Source organism: Squalius cephalus (assembly GCF_949319135.1).
Source record: "Squalius cephalus genome assembly, chromosome: 3".
NCBI classification, from domain to species: Eukaryota; Metazoa; Chordata; class Actinopteri; order Cypriniformes; family Leuciscidae; genus Squalius; species Squalius cephalus.
Window position 1 is genome coordinate 35,355,540 of NC_137124.1, and position 20,877 is coordinate 35,376,416.

General features: G+C 37.2%; 1 protein-coding gene across 5 annotated transcripts; it reads left to right on the plus strand.

Annotated features, from left to right (window-relative positions):
* Positions 1-4,166: 4,166 nt before the first annotated feature.
* myzap (myocardial zonula adherens protein) lies at positions 4,167-20,839 on the plus strand. Of its 5 annotated transcripts, none has more exons than XM_079865146.1 (15): positions 4,167-4,185; positions 7,298-7,685; positions 8,473-8,547; positions 12,552-12,647; positions 14,025-14,183; positions 14,307-14,399; positions 15,464-15,577; positions 15,768-15,920; positions 16,869-16,994; positions 17,386-17,514; positions 17,598-17,692; positions 18,899-19,004; positions 19,135-19,218; positions 19,500-19,606; positions 19,697-20,839. In XM_079865146.1, the coding sequence occupies exons 2-15, from the start codon at positions 7,617-7,619 to the stop codon at positions 20,046-20,048; spliced, it is 1,758 nt and encodes a 585-aa protein (XP_079721272.1). In that variant the 5' UTR covers positions 4,167-4,185; positions 7,298-7,616; the 3' UTR covers positions 20,049-20,839. The 5 variants fall into 5 exon arrangements, with proteins under 5 accessions (XP_079721272.1, XP_079721271.1, XP_079721273.1 ...); XM_079865145.1 differs by lacking the exon at positions 4,167-4,185 and adding an exon at positions 6,463-6,536; XM_079865147.1 differs by lacking the exon at positions 4,167-4,185 and adding an exon at positions 6,463-6,536 and having other exon boundaries at positions 7,555-7,685.
* Positions 20,840-20,877: the final 38 nt, after the last annotated feature.

Genomic DNA, 20,877 nt, shown 5'->3' on the forward strand with positions numbered 1-20,877 from the left:
GAGAAAAAGAGAAATACCTCCCCCAATGTTGAGAGAGGACTGCATATGTGTTGAGTGAATGTCAATATAGCTGAGCACCGGAGAGGCCAGGCCTGATCTGAACCCCTCAACAAATCCTCGTCTAGGCTGTTGGTGGGGGCGTATTACAGAAAACTTCTATCTTAAGTCTTAAGTTAAGATCTGACCAGTTAATTTTGGATTTTTCCCAAATTCGAATGTGATTTAGGATTCGTATCCTATTACAAAATCTCAACTTTTCTGTTGTTAGGAAATCTTAAACCCCTCCATCGAGTTCGGTATTCAACTCTCAGGTCTGTTACCAAGAAGCAACCAACGGCGCACAAACAGCTTCTGTGAAGTAAAACAGAAAAACGTTAGAGATTAAAATAGATAAACAAAATAAGCTTGGTAGAAAAGGCAAAGGTTAATCCTTTTATTTCATAGGAGTCTGTAATTATTTGTCAGAGTTTTGTCGTCAAAGTGCAGCACAACATTTGGGTGTTCACAGTTATATAGTTAAAAGTCTTTCCAGCATCAAACATCGCTGTTCTTCATCTTGTATCATTAATAAATGTGATGCCATTCTCAGACAGGGCTATTATTATGTGATTTTTACAGTTGGCTTTCAAATAATTTTAAAACTAGGACACCATTGGGGTTGTCCAAAAGTTAAGACAGTTTTTAGGATTTTTTGTTGAGTTAGGATGGGGTTCTGTAATACCCTTTTCCTATCTGTAGTTAAGATAATATTATGCACTTAAGAAATGTCATTTTGTAATAGCTTTTGTCTTAAATGAGGTCCTAACTGAAATTGCCATGGTTACCAAACAGATAAGATATAGGATTCTAAAGTTAGGATCTTTCTGTAATGCTAATCTGTATTGTTACAGCACAAAAACAAACTAATAACCTCCTGATGTGAGAGGAGCATCTTAGTCTGCTGCGCAGAGATTCTTGGCAAAACCAACACTCATCAAGCCAGGCGGGGCTGTAGTGAAGATCCATTCCTGAAATTCCAAGCCCACTCCTCTCTCTCTCTCTCTCTCTCTCTCTCTCTCTCTCTCTCTCTCTCTCTCTCTCTCTCTCTCTCTCTCTCACACACACACACACAGTGCTTCTTTCAAAATCTGTGGTAAAGCATTCTTATTTTAGTCAAGAATATTAGAAACACATTACTTTTTGAACGTTGATTTTTGGGGGGCGATTTACAGCTCTCTAGTGTCCTCTTCCGGTCAGTTAGCAGTACTGCAGATTTGAAAATGTAAACAAGGTAGGCTACCTAAGTTCACAACCATGATAACATTGTTTGTGAATAATAATGATAATAATATTTATAATAATAATAAACAAAAATGTGCTGAAAACATTTAGACCTAGGCTAATGCTTTCAAAGCACTGAAATGTATGATACGTAACTGTAAAACCTCTTTTTCTTGTGGCATTGAATTAAAAGTTCACAACCCTGCTGCTCAGACTATGACCTCAGCTACTGGCCATTAATCACAGTATAATTGAGGAACTGACTCAAAAAGATTATGATGACACCATCTGATAGTCAGACAACCTTACAGAATACATTCTTACATAGCTTTCATGATCATAAGATACAAACAGATTGCATGCCTTTTAAAATTATACAAAAAATGTGAATTGTGCTTTTCCAGAAATCTCACTGCCATTAAAATGTGTTGTTAGGGGTGTTTTAAAAACTTAAAAGTCGATCTGGTCGCTTTTTAAAAGTAACACATTTCCTCAACAAGCCACACAAAGTCTGTTGCTCCAAAAGTAGGCCTACAAAAAAAAGTATGCATAATATGTAAGTTTACTTAGTTAGGGCAATGATTCTTAAACATATTGACTTGAGAGCCCCCATTGTCAAACACAATATTCAAAGTCCCCCCATATTGACTGAGATATTTCAGTTACACTTTATTTTACAGTATGCGTATTTACAGTGTACTTACCCAAGAAAGGACTGGTAAAATAAGGTAACTACAATGAGTAGGTTTAGGGTTAGTACCTATTTATAACCCAGTCATTGTGATTGCTATGTGTACATGGGGAACAGGACTGTACCGATAAACTCCTACCGATGTTGATACATCAAACATCACTAATAAATAGACTAGAGATAAACAAGATTAGTTGCTTGGCTGAACAGTCATCAAAGAGCCATGTCTGTCCCTAGCGAGAAAGGAAATGTATGATGAGCAGACTAATGAATCCTAATGGTGTGCAGTGACCCCTAACAGACAGGCTCTATTAAGGGCTGGACCATCACCGGTCTGAATGAGAACAGGAAGTGGTTTGGCCGTCAAAGCGCCTTTTATATTTCAAACTCATCTATTTACATCTCTTTATTGTGTCTCATGAGAGTCACAAAGAGAGTGTAAACAGAGCACAGGACTTTCTCTTGCCTTTCTGTGGTTTTCTATTTTTCCCTCACTCTCATGTTTTCTATTTCCTCACCACATTTATACTTATTTGGCTTTAATGCTTTCTTCTTTGTCGCTTTTGTATTTGTATGCCAACACGTTTTGGTATATTTAATATATTTTGAAATATAATTTATTCCTGTGATGCAAAGCTGAATTTTCAGCATCATTACTCGAGGCTTCAGTGTCACGTGATCCTTCAGAAATCATTCTAATATGCTGATTTGATGCTCAAGAAACATTTCTTATTATCATCAATGCTGAAAACAGTTGTGCTGCTTAATATTTGTGTGAATACCGTGATACATTTTTTCAGGATTCTTTTATGAAAAGAAAGTTCAAACGAACAGCGTTTATTTAAAATATAAATATTTTTGTATAATGTCTTTACTGTTACTTTTGTTCAATTTATTGCATTCACGCTGAATAGAAGTATTAATGTCTTTATAAAAATATCATACTGTCCCCAATGGTAGTGTTTGTCAAGCTGACTTTGTGTAGGCAGACTAAAAAAAAAAAAAAATCTGCTGTGACAGGACACACAAATGGGACAACAAGTACTTCTAAATGTCAAATAACCAGTTCTCAGAGCTCAATCTTTGTCTCTTGTATGGACTTCATCACAGAGTAAGATGTTGTTAGACAGTCAAACTGCTGTAATGACTCAACTGTAAGCCGCAGGTGAAGCTGCTGTACGGGTTATGGCAATTATTCCAAGACAGCGGTTGTGCTGGCTAAACAATACATGTTGTTAGTTACAACACCATTCAGGTGCCTTCTTAGATTTGTTGTTTTTAGTTCACTTTTTACTATAATGAATGTGTGTTTGAAAGTGAATGTAGTGACATTACATAACATGACTATGTTTAGCTTCTATAAGCTCAACCAATCATGTTAAAACCTGGGAACACTACAAGGCACTTAGCCATTATTTCAGGCAGGATTAGTCATTTGTGTTGGATTGCAAAAAGGAAAAAAAGAAAAAAGTGTGGGCCCGCAAACTTAAATGGGCAAAATGTAATTGTATACAGCTCACCCACCAAACCTAAATGGTGGAATAAACCCCAACATAACAGAACAGACCGGAATTGCTCCTAATATTCATATTTAGATCTCTTTCTATGGTCAACTCATAAATGTCAAATCTTTTATGTTTTTTTATTACATGGCTTTGTTGAATTCCTGTAGAATACCGTTGCCATGCAAAGCAGAGCGTTGCTATGGACGCAGGATTCTAACCGTAGAGACGGAACGGACTATTTTCTTTAGCTGAAGCAATACACTCGTTTTTAAATCAATAAACTCCTTTTTAAATCAATATTTTGTGTCAAATTATTGATTTATTTGGTAGGTAGCCACGCTATAAGAGCGGGATAATGTAGAGCGAGGCGGTTATTATAGCGAATACAACCCTGACAGGCTGATCAGGACCCCGACGCGAAAACGCCTCGCTCTACATTATCCCTTAGCTGCTAACGTTACGTATTTGTTGATTGCCTTTCTGTGTCTCTGAATAAGATTCCTTAAAAATGTCAATGTTTCTGTAATAGGTGACTTAATGATTTTAGGTCCACTCCCCTTCTCTGTACATAACATCTACAAACAAACACACTTTATTTGTCTTCCTTCCAGATAGTCGTCTTTTTCAGCATCTCTGTTTTTCTTCCTTTTCCTGTTATCACTCCTCATCTCATCTCAGAAATGTTTCTGATCTGCACCTCAAGGAATCCAGCCCGTCTAGTAAGGCCAGGTAAGCATGGTGACAATACGTAATAACACAATGAGGCAGGAACAGCTCCTGTTCACTTTTTCTTTTCCTTGTTAACTGGGTGCAGTCAGACATAAACTGTAGGTGAGGTGAGCTGGATGGATGGATGGATGTAACAGTGTTTACCTGTAATTTTGTGTTGTAGGTAATGATGCATTTTGAACTTGAATAATATGTCACATGGTGAGGAAGACAAAGCAGCTGTGTAGATTTAACTTCAGGTCAGATTGGGAGAGAATTCATCTGACATATAGCCTAGGCTACATCCTGTTTTAGCATTAATGTGGAAAAGCTCCCACAGCCAGGAAAATGCTGTAATTTGTTGTTCTTTAAAAACAGTCAATAGTTCCTTTGAATAATTGATGTAGTACTGTATAAAGCCATTCAATTTGATTCAGGCATTGTGTGCTTTGAGCGCTGACAAAGTGGAGAAAGACAAAACTTGAAGAAAGACAACATGTGCTGTAGCCGTACACAGAAATTGTTGGCATGAAAACAGCATAATCGCTCCAGGCACACGACTCACGTCTTCTGAGAAAAATGTTTATTTGTTGTAAGGTTGTGTCTTATTTATATTTGTATATAGCACCTTTTCCTAGAAGATAACCTCATGTGATGTTAAAGACGTGCCATACAGCGTCTGCTAAATGCCTTAAATTGAATATTAAAGGAACACTCCGTTTTTTTCATATTAAACTATGTTATTCCCTTAACTAAGACGAGTTGGTACATACCTCTCTCGTCTCAGTGCGTGCACTCAATCGCTCTGCACGGCAACACTTTGATAGCACTTAGCTTAGCCCAGTTCATTCATTAGGGACCAAACAGAGATAAAGTTAGAAGCGACCAAACACCTCCACGTTTTCCCTATTTAAATACAGTTACACGAGTAGTTACACGACCAAGTATGGTGACACAAAATAAAACGTGGCGCTTTTCTAAGCGGGTAAAAAGGATAACTATAATGTATGGCGGAATAGCAATTGGGACTCGGCGCAGTAAAAAGTCATACGAGAGAGGTATGTATCAACTCGTCTTAGTTAAGGGAATAACAGTTTAATATGAAAAAACGGTGGAGTGTTCCTTTAAGGTTTAATTTATCATGAAATATATATGTGTGTGTGTGTGTGTGTGTGTGTGTGTGTGTGTGTGTGTGTGTGTGTGTGTGAGTGATTCATTCTTTCACTTGTCTATAGTCATAAAAAACAACAGCACAAAAATGAATGCAGTACACTTGCAGAAACAGTGATGAAACCCAATACCTCTTTTTTCTTTAGCACTTTTCACAATACATATCGTTTCAAAGCAGCTTCACAGAATTGACTGTTTCTAAGTTATGCTTTTCAGAAATGTATACAAATCACGCAGTTAGCTAACAGTGTATTAAAGGCAGAAAACAATGAGCTCATTGAAGTAATGAATATGTTGTTAAATGATTATGATATAGAGAATTTAGCATTGGTGCATGTTGATTCAGAGTTTGCTTCATCTGAAGTCCTTGCTGGAGCTGGAGTCGTCTATTCACTGGTGTACCTCTTCAGTGCCTTATTGAGCACTATAGGACTGAATGGGACTAGCAAACCTCCTCCAGTAGGAGACCACTCCAACAGGGATCCTATTTTCCATCATGAAAGGCATGAAACATAATCCCTGTGACCTTTCACATGCAGCTTGATCTGATCGTCTTGCTCATGGATTTCTATATAGTGGAGACCTTTGTTATATTCCGAAGATTGGTTGTCGCTAAAACAACCAATTTATCTCTGAGATGAAGATTAAATTGGGCCAGGTCTGTGTTTGTGTGGGGAAAAAAGCCATAAGACATGGGATTTACAGCCTGTATGTGTTTTCCAAGGGGTGAATCTCACAAATATGGAGGGTTAATGATTACACTGTAGTAGACTATCTGCTTCCTATATTAATGATTGACCTACAACTTGCGCACTTTGAAATATGTTAAGCAAACAAAATCACACAGATGAAAGATTTCATAGAGCAAAGTTTAAGGCATCTGCAGTGCAGTCTGTTTGTCTATGACATCAATTGGTGTTGGACAAAATTAGAAAAGAATAAACAAAATTAAAGGGTTAGTTCACCCAAAAATGAAAATTTTACTCACGTCAGAATATGCCAACTTCCTTACTATATAGGTGAAAAACACTATATGAGAAGAGTAGTTTTCATAGTATTTATAAACAGTAGGTGAAAATAACCCAGATTATATACTACTTATGGCGGGATTCTGAAGAGAGCATGATGATGAACACTTTACAATCCCATGAGGCTACAGGAGAAGAGTTGTAAATGGCAATGAAGCTATGCAACTGATGCTGGTACATGACAACATGGGCGATGTAGTAGTCTGAAATTCAGTCATACAACTCAAATTCATACTATATCAAACATACTTTTTAACGGTTGCATAGACTTACTCACCCTCATGTTATTGCAAACCTGTATGACTTTTTACTCCTGCAAGAAACAAGAAGTAGATATTTTGAAGAATGTTGTAAATCAAACACTTCTGGTGACCAATGACTTCCATTATATGGATAAAAAAGCAGACATTTCTCAAAATATGTTCCACAGAGAAAGAAAGTCAAACAGGTTTGGAATGACACGAGAGTAGTAAATAATGTCAGAATTTACATTTTTGAGTTATCTATTACTTGATTACATGATTCAAAATAATAACACATTATTACAATTATACAATGTTTTTCTCTTTTTGTTCCCACTTCACATTGTTATGATCCAATTGCTAAATTAAATTAAATTAAAATCCACCACTATTATTCTATGCATAATAACAAGTCACACTACAATCATAAGTGGTATAACCCGCCTAAGGTGTGACTCCTTCCCATGTAGAAAGAGAGAGGGCTCCACCCCAATGCCATTAACCCCACCCTATTAAAGCAGCCAGAGGTGGGAGCTGGAGACCGGTGGTGAAATGTGGCTCAACGGGTCTGATGGGAAACAAGGCTTACGTAGCCAGCTCAGATACTGAAAGACTGACATCTCTCTCTCTCTCTCTCTCTCTCTCTCTCTCTCTCTCTCTCTCTCTCTCTCTCTCTCTCTCTCTCTCTGTCAGGAGGAGTCTATATGGGATGTTGTCACTCTGGAGTTGTCTGCACACTGGAGGGCTGTGTTTCTACTGACCTCTGCACATTGGAATACTGAGCCTCTTTTTTCCTCCTGATTCTCTCTCACTCACTCTCTCTGTTCTCATCCGGGGGAAGGAATTCTGGCAAAGCTGTTGAAGGGAACTTTTCCCCCCATTCTTCCTCTCTTTCACACACACACACACACACACACCACGTTTATCCTGTTTTGGTGTGTCGCCTGCAGTGGTGGGCGCAGACGGTGATAGTGTTTGTGTGGATGTGTGACTTGGACAGTGAAAAGGAGATATGCTGCAAAATGGAATGACTGGTGCCATTCGCACCACAACCACCACAGAGCTACCAGACCTCAATGAGGTAGGAAACACTAGTGAATAGTGCTTTAACTCGCTTACGTTTTCTTGCTCTTTTGAACTTTGTTTCCTTGTGAATGTTCGACTGTAACTGATTCTCAATGAGGTGTTTATGTTTGTCTTTGTTTTGTTCATTCTCAGTCCTCTGTGTCTCTCACTCTGCTCTGGACTGTGCCCTAATGGCTTGTCCATATCCAGGCTAATCGTGCGCTGTTGATGTGTGCGAGGCAGCGTTGTGTTGTTCAGAGAGGGGCCTGTAATAAGAGCCACTGTCCTGGGAGGCAGGGCCCTGTCATGTTTATTTTATCAGGGCCTGGCGCTCAGCCGCTGTTGCTGCGGTCAGCTGCCATTCAGAGACATTCTTACAGCTAATCAACTGACACCCTCTCAGATGGCGTAGAGGCCATCGAAACGCTGAGAACCACATTTTTGACTGTAGTAATTATTGATTTGAATTGAATAGACAGCCACATCTGAAGTGGTTAATCACTGAAGCATTTATAAGGGCAGTCATATTTTAATACAGTATTGTTTCTTGATTTCTTGATCAGTATTGATTCTACCAGTATCAGCAGCCTTTTTCCTCCTTTTCATGCGTGACATTTCTCGGATCAGATAAACGTTATCTTTGACAGAACTTGGAAGTTTTTGTTTTGGTTTCAGTGAGATAATCTTGAGATAACAATCATCAGATTGTCTGCCTAATTAAACGTAGATTGTGACTAATCATTGTTTGTTTGTTTGTCTGTCCATTTTTGCATCTGTGTGTATCTGTGACGAATGTCCACCAGAGGAGAATCAGGCGTCTCAGATTAACCCTCCGGCCAGAGGACAATCCGAAAACCCAGAATGAAACCGGCAGCTCTGTAAGTATCATTTTAGCATCTTTCAGTACAGCCAGACAGTTTGGCGCTAACCATCTCTTCACGTCATAGTAAAACACTTCCTCTTTTCCCTGACTTTGATATCTTCAATCTGTTTGACTAGCTCCACAAATGGCATGATTACATAAATGACTGATTTCTTCAGATCATGACACATGAGATACTCTAGATCTAGGGTTTATAACTCGGCGACTGTGGTCCTATAGTGGTCACTGCAGATGTTTTCTTCCATTTGCTTGATATTCTCAACTATTTTGAAATATTAATCTTTTATATATATATATGTATATATATATATATATATTATTGTGTGTTTTTCACATTATATAGAAAACAAGGAATGCAAACAAAGCAACAACAACTAGACAAAATTTAATGTACACTACCTTTCAAAAGTTTGTGGTCAGTAGGATTTTTTTAAGAAATTAATACTTTTATTCAGCAAGGATGTATTAAATTGATCAAAAGTGACAGTAAATACTTTACAAAAGATTTTTATTTCAGATAAATTATAAGTATCATGGTTTCAACACTGATAATAACAAGAAATGTTTCTTGAGAGTATTAGAATATAATCAGCATATTTTAATGATTTCTGAAGGATCATGTGATACTGAGGACTAGAGTAATTGCTGCTGAAAATTCAGCTTTGCCATCAAACAAATTTTAAAATATATTAAAATAAAAAAACAAAACTGTTATTTTAAATGATTTTAATATTTCACAATATTACTGTTTTACAGTACTTTTGATCAAATGCAGCCAAAAATACTTCCAAAAATATATTGAATATATATCGGATATATCTAGATGATTGACAATAGGGGGAAAAAAATGAACAGAAAATAATTCTTGTGTAAAGGATTTACCTTTAGGCTAAAGGGTGTGACAAATGGAATTTCAGAAAGGGAAAATTTTCAACATTGTTTTTTTTTTGTCTGTCTATTTTGTCAGTGTTTCAGAGAGATAAATCAGAGACTGTGTCTTTTCTCTAGGCCCATCACTTTGTGCGTCACAGATCCATACGGCCTTGCCAGTAGCATGATACGCACCTAAAAACACATGCAGATATGCACACAAGTGCGTGATTTCACACACTAATGGCCGCCTACTCCCATTCTTAGAACTAGGCCTACCTGTAAAGATTTCATAGTTAAACATCACTTTACTTGCCAAGCCAATATGTTTAGAAACAAGTTAGACTTATAAATATCCTTGAGCTGTCCCCAAAGTTCAGAGTCACATGAAACAAAGCTCATGTAATTGAAACACCTATTTACCAAGGGAGGTGAAGTTAATTTTGAGCTTGTTTAATGATACAGGTTAGTCTGTGTGACCAATTAATATGTGTATTTGACAGTACCTGCTATTATAAGCCTTCTACTGACAGTGGTGTACTGAGAAAGAAGTCAAGAGAGGTGTGTCTGCACGTTCATGAGAGTTTTTATCTGTACCTTGGCCTGGAACTTTCACTCTGCAGCTCTTAGTCCTTGAAGTTCAACTGATATCCGCCCTGTTTGGTCTCTGATAGGAGCTGCTTTGGGAACATCAGGCACTTTCGTAGCCCAGACACTAATGAGAAATAGAAATCCAGGAGCTCAGCCAACAAAAAACTGTTGATGGCCTTATCAGTGTCTGTCTCATGGGAAGGGCCAGCGTCAATACACAAAACCCAGGCCTGCCTGATGAGCTGCCAATGGCCAGTTAGTTTGGGAATTTGGCGATTGCGAATTTCAAGTGAGGGCAAAAGATTTCCCATGCAGATTTCACATTGTGGTCACATCGGCCATAAACATACAATTTTGCAGATATTTTGCTAATGTGACTGCGCCTTTATGCATATAAATTAGCTTTTTTTGTTAACATATTGGAGAATATTAAACTTTTATTTAGCTTTTATGTTAATATTAACCAGTTATAAGTATCTAGTAGCCAATCTTGGTGAGGTCAGGTTTCACATGGGGATTTTGCATTGACTTTCAATATAAAGCTTTATAAATGTAATTCTTTGCAACATAATTGGTGACATAACTGTACAAAAGTGAAACAAGGTCAATGGAAGACAAAATGATGAGAGGGATAGTTAAGTGTAAAGACTAACATTTCATTTAGATATATTCTATTACTGTCTTAACAAAGAACCAAGACCAGAATTCACTGCAAAATTAAGATGGGTGTGTGTGGTAATCCTATCCTCCATTGGATACTATCTACCTGTGGCCTGGATTGCCCGAGTTACAGCTGTTGGATTACAGGAAGGCTTGAAATTTGCACCGATCCAGGACCAGTATTACAATAAAAACATTTAGCTAAACAACAAAGAATGACAACATAACTGGTCTCAGCAAAGCCGGGGTGCGCAGCTCTATACCGACAACACCCCCTGCATGGAAACAGATATAGTGTACTGTAAAATACACCCTCCAGCACATCTTTCTACAACAACAGACCTCAGTGAATAGTGTTCAATTCAATCAGTAAGATTACGTGAGCAGCATAGAATATGAAACAGGGAAAACACACTAAGATGACAGATGCAAAGTGCTATATCAGTATATTAATATTCTGCACAGAAATATTGTCAAAAAGAGCATTAAAGTTTAATGCAACTGAAGTTTTTTAATGTTGTCTGCAATTGTATTGTTAGATGCTTTTAGTAAAGTATTTCTGTGAAATGATATACTGTCTGGAGGATTGTTTATACCAGTAACTGTATTTTCTAGCATAAGTATGGCACTTAGTGTTTTATTGTTACATTTAAATGGACACTTCACCCGAAAATGAAAATCTGTCAATTTTTACTCACCCTCATGTAATTCCAAATCCATAAGACTTTCATTTGTCTATAAAACGCAAATGTTTTTATTTTCCAATGCCTTTGTGAACTTTACAATTTTATTATCTTTTTGAAGCATCAACGTTTTAATGGAATAGACTTTTAATAGGACGGAAATCTGCTTTGATTAAAAATATCTTAATTTGTGTTTTAAAGATGAATGAAAGTTTGGAATGACATGAGGGTGAGGAATTGATTTTTAAGAGAACTATCCCTTTAATACTTTATGAAGTAATCATTTTATTGAAGGAATAAGGCACTCGAGGCTGCGCTGTATCAGGATGGCCACCCCAAAAGATGAATTACTCTGTTAGATTTATTATGCCTTTATTAGATTTATTATGAAATCCATAAAATGATTCCCAAACGTTGTTGCAATTGCAAATAACTCACATGGCTATATACACATAAGGCCAAAAAAACTCATATGACAACACATAAGGCCAAAAAAGGAGGTCCTGTGTTCAACTATTTAAATTCCTCTCCCTTCTTTGAGTAGCCTACCTTAAATGTACTCTCATGGGCTTGTTTTTGTGGATTATCTGTCAAGTTCTCTGAAGTCCAGTGCAGAAGGCCATGATAACACTGGCATCATTGTTCTATCTTATCTCCACGCACTCCCACACATCTCTCCCCATCTGTCAGAATCAGAGGACAACATTTATCCAGCATTCTCAACATCTGATCCTTTTTGCTAATGAAGAACTGTTCTCATGTTCGCCGTAACAGAGTTCAGTCTCTGTCAGTTAGGAGGCTGAAGCTCTGTGATTTGTTTTGGAGAGGAGCCCTGAGGAGGTGTGGTCATGACATGAATGAGATTACAGTTCTGAGAAACTATGTCCTGAGAAGAGCAAAGGGAACGCCGCACCCTGATCACAGCTGGAATTCATTAATGTTGTTTCATCACAGTACAACGTGAAAACAGCACCATGTAAAAGATGGAATATGGTTTCTTATAAACAGGAAGACTGAGCCTTTTTAGAATTGTTGCACAAAAACATCCTGCAAGGACAAAACCTGTGATGTCTGATAATGCCTTTTCCTCAACAATTTGTGAACGCAACATTGGTTTTCTAAATATCAACCCAAGCATCAATATGTGTCTGAAAAATTTGATAAACCTCTAAAGATACCATGTGTTACATCGCAGGGGGAGAAATTGGTCAATGGTTCCTGGAAAAAGAAAAATGGGCTCATGCAGAGAGAAAGGCCGCCTGGGAGAGAATCACCTCAACAAGAAGAAAAGGTATGACAGCTTCCGAGAACACAAACAAACCCAAATGTCTATTACTTGTGTAAAGATTAATCATATGATTCTTCTAGTATGATCATAAGTTGTGCAAACACTTGACGTCAGTAAGATTTTTAAGACTTTTATTCAGCAAGGGCACATTAATTTGTGTTAAATATTAAATAAAATATTACACGTTTGCCTCAAAAAAGATTAAACAGCACAACTGTTTATTAGAATGATTTCTGACGGATCATGTGACACTGAAGACAGGAGTAATGATGCTGAAAGTTCAGCGATGCATCAGGAATAAACTACATTTTAAAATATATTAAAATAGAAAACATTTTAAATGATAGTGATATTTTACAATATTTCTGTTTTTACTGTATTTTCGATCAAATAAATGCAGCCTTGGTGAGCATAATAGTTAAAACTTTTAAAACTCTTACCGACCCAAACTTTCTGAATATTAGAAGACAGTGTTTTCCACTGGATCCATTGAACTGTGCTTTCAAACACAATAGACTACAAATGTTTTCTTTGAATGTCTTTGTACCACCTGGTAATATTATTTGAGTTATTTTATCTATGATAGTGATGGAGTTTAAAACACAGGTGCTGGTTTCCCATAAGATATTTGTGTTTGGTGTGTTATTGTTTGCCAAGCAAGCGTGAGCTGCACTGTATCTGTACAATTTGGCTTCAGGGCATTCTTTGCACAGTAAAATGCTTGTTCACTTTCTTAAACATCACAAAAGAGCTTTCTTAAGGCATGCAAAACATGAAATATGACTCCTTTAGACACTAAATCTTAGAGACATAAACGACCCAGTGTGAAAAGTTCCCAGGACCTAGAATCCTGCAGCAGAATCAGAATGAATTGCAAGGCCATTGATCGCTTTCACTTTGCCCTTGAGCGAGAGCTTCTCACCTGTAGTTTGCCCAGGGGGAATGCTATTATGACATTTTCCTTTCCCCTTGGCATTGTCATGAAAGACATATTTTCTCACTGGATAATGTTAACACAACAGCATTCCAAGTTTCAAGTTGCTTTTCATATTGCTGGTGAAACTAGCAGATAGGAAAAGGACTTGGGTTTTTAATTCTTTCGGACTGGGATGCAGAAATACGACACCCTTGCTTAGGACTATTGTGACTGTCTGCATCCCAACCTCTCATTGTGAACACTCACCAGCAATGATAAAATATCACAAATATACACCTATAACAGCAAAAGTCTCGCTCTTATTTGTTAACCAGGATGCTCTAGTAGGCATACATACACAGCCGTGACATTGGTCTTCACGCCTGTAAACACAACAGTGGCACTCTCTCCTTTTAAACACATCCACAAGCTGAAACCTGACCCCTGTGGTCCTGTTCCCCCAGCAGCCTGTGACCAATGGCATCAGTAGGGAACAGCTCGCTCAGCGCGGGCCCAGGGTTTATGGTGTGGTGCACAGCACAGGCTCCGACCACCAACCGGAAGTGACGGCACGAGACTGGTCTGCCAGTCACCTGAGGGATGAGATGAAATACATCAGAGAGGTGAGCGCAGAGACTTTTCTTTCGGTACCTAGCTAACTGTAAGGTTAACTCTTATTAGCAGATACTTGATATTCTCCAGGAGTGTACATCCAAGCAGATAACGTATTTATTCTGTCCTCAAAGGTACGTGACTCTTTGGAAAAAGTACGAGAGCGGATGTATGGCCAGTTTGGAGGGATGCAACAATCAGTGCAAAAATTATCTCAGGAATTAAAGGTGAGCAAAATGCTGCATGGTATTAAAGTTATAATATATAATGTACTAGTAAAAATAAACCCCTGATCACCCTTTAATAATGTTATAATGACAGGCTGACTGCACATTATTACACAGCTAATCGGCAAATAAATTAATATTTGTGGGCATCAAATATTTGAGTACAAATTATTTTATAATTTCATAAATAAATAATTATACATTATTATGTAATAATAATAATTAAAAAAAATTATAATTCTAAAATAATTATTTTCAATGTACAAAACATTCAGCCTAGCAATAAGACAAACACTGCAACAATATTACATTATTATTAATACTGACGCCCTCCCAGGTTTGTTTTACTAAAATCGGTAAAGGTTGGAATAAATTAGATTAGACCCTTTGTACAGATTTTTACCCCAATTTGCTGTCTGGATGAGTCGATGCTGGCTGTCGGAAATCAGGGTCAGTCTTCCAGTTGTCAGATTTGACAGAAAATTGCATAGTGTGTGATGGGCACAAGATTTTTTTTTTTGCAATTTTATAATACATATTATTTTTATTTATTCATGTGTCTCCTAGCAACAAAGTGCACGTTTCTGCATGAGTTTGTTTTCAGACTGACTTGAAAAGTCTGGTAGTGTGTGACCCTCGGTCATTAAAGGGATAGTTCACCCTCAAGTTGTTCCAAACCTGTTAAACACAAAAGAAGATATTTTAAGGAATGTTGGTAATCGAACAGCTGATGGGCCCCATTGACTTCCATAGTATTTTTTTTTTTCTACTATGGAAGTCAATGGGTGTCTGGTTACCAACATTCCTTAAAATATCTTCTTTTGTGTTCAGTAGAAGAAAGAAACTCATACAGGCTTGGAACAACATGAGAGTGAGTAAATGTTGACAGAATTTTCATTTTTGGGTGAACTATCCCTTTAAGTGTATGATGAACAGTTATTTCAGTTACCCGATATCACTCACGATTAACCAATCAGTATTCCAGAGAGCTGTGTAATAATACCCAAGATTACATTTTATAGTGGTATGACAAGTTCTCAATGTGCTGACTGTGTTTGTACTAGGCGGCCAACTCTCATAAGCGTTTCCTAGAGTCAGAGGTGAGGACGAGAAGTGCAGCTATGGACAGCTTTGACCAGATGAACAGCTCCCTCTTAACAGCAAACATTGATCTGCAGGTACACAATCAATACAGTCATTGCCATTGGGACAAAGGTCTGTTCAGAGAAAGCTCTAGATGTTGTTTTTGTAGTCAACCTGCTTAGACTGGTCAACAAAAAAACCTTTACTGCCAGCATAAACGCATGCTTTCAGAAACTACCTTTGTATTCATCCATATGACGTGATGTTGATCATGTCTGTTTTTAGAAATCATTGCTGGAAAGCTGTCATAACCGTGTGGGGAACAGGGATGAGATGAAATCTCTGCGCAGCTCGTTGGAGAAGACAGAGGAGAAACTCAAGGAAACAGAGAGACAACTAGCAGCAGCACAGGCTGAAAACCACTCTCTCAAACATCAGGTGCTTGCAAGCACACACAAACCGCTATTATACAATGCTATTATTATCGAGCAGACCCTCCATGGTATGAACGTCCTTATACCATGGACTTTGCCTCTTTTTTTGTTAGTGAAACATTACGTCGAACATCTAGGCTAGTATGCAAATTTGGGCCCAATTTACAACAGGAATATTTATGAGATATGCTGACATGAGAAGCGCTCCGCAGTGTGCTATATTTTATCTAAAACTCTTCAAAAGATTTTTCAGGTTTTTCAATTTTCTAATTTTTACATATACCGTTTTTAAACCTCATATTAATTGAGAGACTTCTGTACATGGATTAATAGTACACTGTGAAAAAAAATCCACCTATTTCAACTCATTTGCTGCCTTAAATTTGTGCATAATCAACTTTATTGTACAAATCATTTAAACTTAAATTATATTAAACTAACTTGAAAATCTTAATTGAATCTCATATAATTTATAAAGAAAGTTGTAAATGATTCAATTATTTTGTTGAGTTAATGTAAAAACATAAGTTGCCATGACTTCCTGATCATACTGTATCATTTTTACAGTAGTTTAAACTCTTAGACATACACTGTTACATAGAGTGAGGTCTTTGTATTATCCATTGAACTTGGATGTTTTCATTTTCTGCATAATGTATTTGTTATAATTATAAGTGATTGTCAAAATTGTACTGTATTGTATGCAGTATTTAGGTTCAAAATAAATATATAGTTAAAAAAAATAAAAGTTACAAATTTTGTTCATTTTGCTTTAATGGCTCGACAAATGTTTGTAAAACCTGATGAGAATGTTCTACAGCATGATTTGAGATTATCCAAAGAGTATATCTTGTGCTTCATTGGAAACAAGAACATTAAATGCTTAATGTCACTTTTTTACATGTTAATATCCATGCTATTTGACAACTAAATTGCTTTTTTTGGTGTGTAGGTGGAGACTTCTCAGGAGGCGAAGACTCAAGCATTGAAAGAGTTGAGTGCTAAGCTACAGAGGGAATATGAGGAACAGCTGCAGGAACAGCAGAGGACGCACAGAGAGGAGATAGAGGCTTTGCAGGTACAGATATGACCGAACAAACAGACTCTCACAATGCCTTACTGTCCAACTACTTCAGCAAGAACTGCACTGCATGGGAATGCGACAAAAGCGTTAGTTTATATGTGTGTGACTTTTTAAAGACTTTGGTATATCTTGACTCTTTGTTAAAGATTACTTTTGTATTATACTTTACAAGCAAGGCATGATGATTCCAATCTCATAACAGGAAACATCTGTAGATATTCACCAGGGAGGAGAGAAAAATGTCCATTTGTTTTTCTAAGTAAGGGTGCCACCTAGTGTTGATAGTGAAGATTTCAGAGCGGGTGACGGTAACTGACTGATGAACAGAGGCAAATATAAGTGACTGTCGTTCTGAGTGTATAATGAAAGACCTGTTTGTCCACAGGCACAGCTTGATGACTACATGAGGAGACTTGAGGAGGCTGAGAGGAATGCTCAGATAGCTGAGGCAAAGATCGCTGAAAGGGACCAAAGAATTACAGAGGTGGAACGGCTACTAAACTGTATGGCTCAGGTAAATAATATCAGTTTGCTCAGTCGTTCCCTGTCACCCCTGAAAAAAACTATTTATAAAACACTTCTCTCTCTCTTTAACAGGAGAAGGGTGACTTGATAAAAAGACTTGTTGAATGTGAACAACGCCTACGTGGTTTGGACCAAATTGACCACGTAGACAAAGCTGCGGCCAAACAGTAAGACATCTAATGTATTCCTATAATGAGTTTGCAGCTGCTGAGTCCAGTGATGTCATGTTTTCTTCATTCAAGATGGTTTCAGATAACCAGATACCATTACTATAATAATAATAATTATATTTCAAGTAGGCCTGGGAAAATAATACATTAATTTCAGCAATTAATATTTGCTTTTTAATGCATTCAAATAATTAATGCAGCATAGATTACTGACAGAGATGCTATGTAAAAAGCACAGCTAAATATGACATTTATTATAATGGGTTTATGTGACTATTATTTGTGACCCTGGACCACAAAACCAGTCACATGGGTCAATTTTTCGACATAATCTGTAAACTGAATAAATAAGCTTTCCATTTATGTATGGTTTGTTAGGATAGGACAATATTTGGCCGAGATACAACTATTTGAAAATCTGGAATCTGAGGGTGCAAAAACCATTGAAACATTGAGAAAATCTCCTTTAAAGTTGTCCATTTATGTTCGCGATTGTCCTGCATTCACTCACAAAAATAAATGTTTTATATATTTACGGTAGGAAATTTACAAAATATCTTCATGGAACATGATCTTTACTTAATATCCTAATGATTTTTGGCATAAAAGAAAAATCGATCATTTTGACCCATACAATGTATTGCCACAAACATACCCGTGCGACTTAATATGACTGGTTTTGTGATCCAGGGTCACATTTATGGTTTACTTAAATTAAAAGTTGTTATAATATTTGTAAAACATTCTGATAATTTGCAGTTTAGGCCTGGCCTTCAATTATACTGTTATTATGTGGCTATAATTACTTAGTTTATCTCCAGAAATTAAAAAAACAATTCAATTAATAAGTATCAGTATTGGTATCGCTGACACTTGCTTTCATTCATAGTAGATAGTAAAAAGATGACATGAAACAAATATTTTATCAATACTGTCTTTTTTGTTTCTACATTAACTTGGAGATTCCATGTGAAAATATATGAATGATTACAAATTTGTATGTTACTTTTATGTTAATTCGCGATTAATTATAGAAACCTGTGCGATTAATTAGTTATTTTTTTATTTAGTCTAAAAATGTCTTAATTTTGCCCTCTCAGAGAAAAAAATAAATGCCACCAAAGATTCTGATGGTATAATTTGATTTCAATATTTTATTGCACCACGTATTATATCTCTCATAAGCCGCATGTTTCCTCCCAGGTCCGAGCAGCTGAAAGGGGAAGCCGCAGAACTGCGAGAGAGAATAAAGCACCTCAATGACATGGTGTTCTCTCAACAGAGGAAGGTCAAAGCCATGATAGAGGAGGTAAGGATTTACAGAGACTGTTTCTTCTGGTAATAAACAGTATTCCATGTACACAAAATGAACCAAAACCAAAAATCATGACACCATTATTGTTTTAATTATAAAACAAACAAACAAAACAATTCTGCAGGTTGAAACCTTGAGAGCAAAAGTTGCACAGAAGGATATATTCATCGCTGAGCTACTGGACAGGATTGCCATTGTGGAGTGTGAGGTAAGAGCAACCTTTTCCATGTAGCAAAATGTGATTTTTGCCTGTCCCTCGCCTTTACAATCTGGAAAGCACAGATTGGTTGGAATACGCATGCTGAATGTGATTATTCCAGAATCCATCGCTATTCTATCAGCTGGACTCTTTGAGTCTCTTTGGTGGTTATTCAGATTTCTCATACAGTGCATCTTATTTGAATCTGTCTTTGTCCAGTGTCATCTTTATATATCTGTGAAATCAATTCTCCACTCTGATCTGACTCTGTCCTTTGCTTTGCTTCCTAGAATAATGAGTTAGAAGACAAGTTGAAGTATTTTATGTCTGTACAGAGAGCATCTGAGACTAAAGTAGTCACCAGGGATGTTGGAGTTGGCTGTGACCTGCCCGTTAGGTAATGAGCGCAAGATCACCTTGCCATAAGAAATGTAAAACTGCTTTTCGAGGCCACGGCTTTACACGCATGCTCTCCCTGTTCTCATAGATCTGAGGAGCCGCTGTATGTCGCTCCTTTCCAACCCAGCCCTGTCTCACCGACCCCAAGATCCTCTAGCAGACTGAGCAATAGTCTACTTAAATACACCCCTGGCCAGTACAGCACAATGCTGCGGTCCAGTGCAGTACATACACAAGAAACAACGAGCAGCACCACACAAACTGCAACTCTATCTTCAAGTTCTGTTCAGACAACAAGCAATGAAGACGAGAAGGCCGAATCTCCACCGGCCTCAGAACTGTCCTCTGCCACCAGCCCTCAAGCGAGAACCAGCCCGTCACAGATCTACACTCCTTTTATGAAACTGATGGAGATTAGCGCGAAGAGGAACATTGATTGAAATGGCAGTGGCCGAAGCTGATGGAACATGAAGTATTTTTGTTTTGTCACTGCTCGTGTAACATTGCAGTATATGTAAATAACCTACTGATCTGTGAATAACTTATTTTAGTAGTGCACTCTATTTTGCTTTGTTTACAAAAAAAGTGATTTTATGTGAAAGCCCTCTATATTTTACAATTATCTATTTATATTTTCATTTTTCTGAGTGTATAACCCATATATTATTTTGTTATATATATATATAAAAAAAAAAACCTCAATAATAGGCTTTTTCAGCAAAGAAAGTATGGTATCTGCTGTGATCAAAGCTCAAAACTTGAGTTGTAATAGGTGTTTTTCACTTCAGTGTGCATTAACGTGTTTAATGGTTCCATTTATTTGTACAAAGAGAGTTGTTGACATCAGTGGCCTCGTACTCTATTGCACTTTCCACCTGGAGTTGCTTGATGCACATACTCCAGCTTATTCACCTGATTTATTCAGAAGGCCAGTTTGAAGAAAAGGTGTTGGTTAGACCCCATCGTTCTAGACCAGAGTGCATCACCCAGACAGAGCGAAGATTGCTGAGAGGAATCGGGGCTCTGTGGATTGTTTCTGAAGACTCTCTTCAGTTGCCAAAATCTCATCATGATTTATGATGACTGCAAATTAAGGTTTATAAAGTGCTTTTGAGTATTAACCTGTCATACAAAACGCTAAAATATATTTGGTATTAAATATTTTTCACTGACTGAGCACTATATTTACACAGACCTGGGTATATTGTTCAATAAATAAAATGTCCAAACCTCACACTCACTGGACTTTTTTTAAATGAATGATTATAG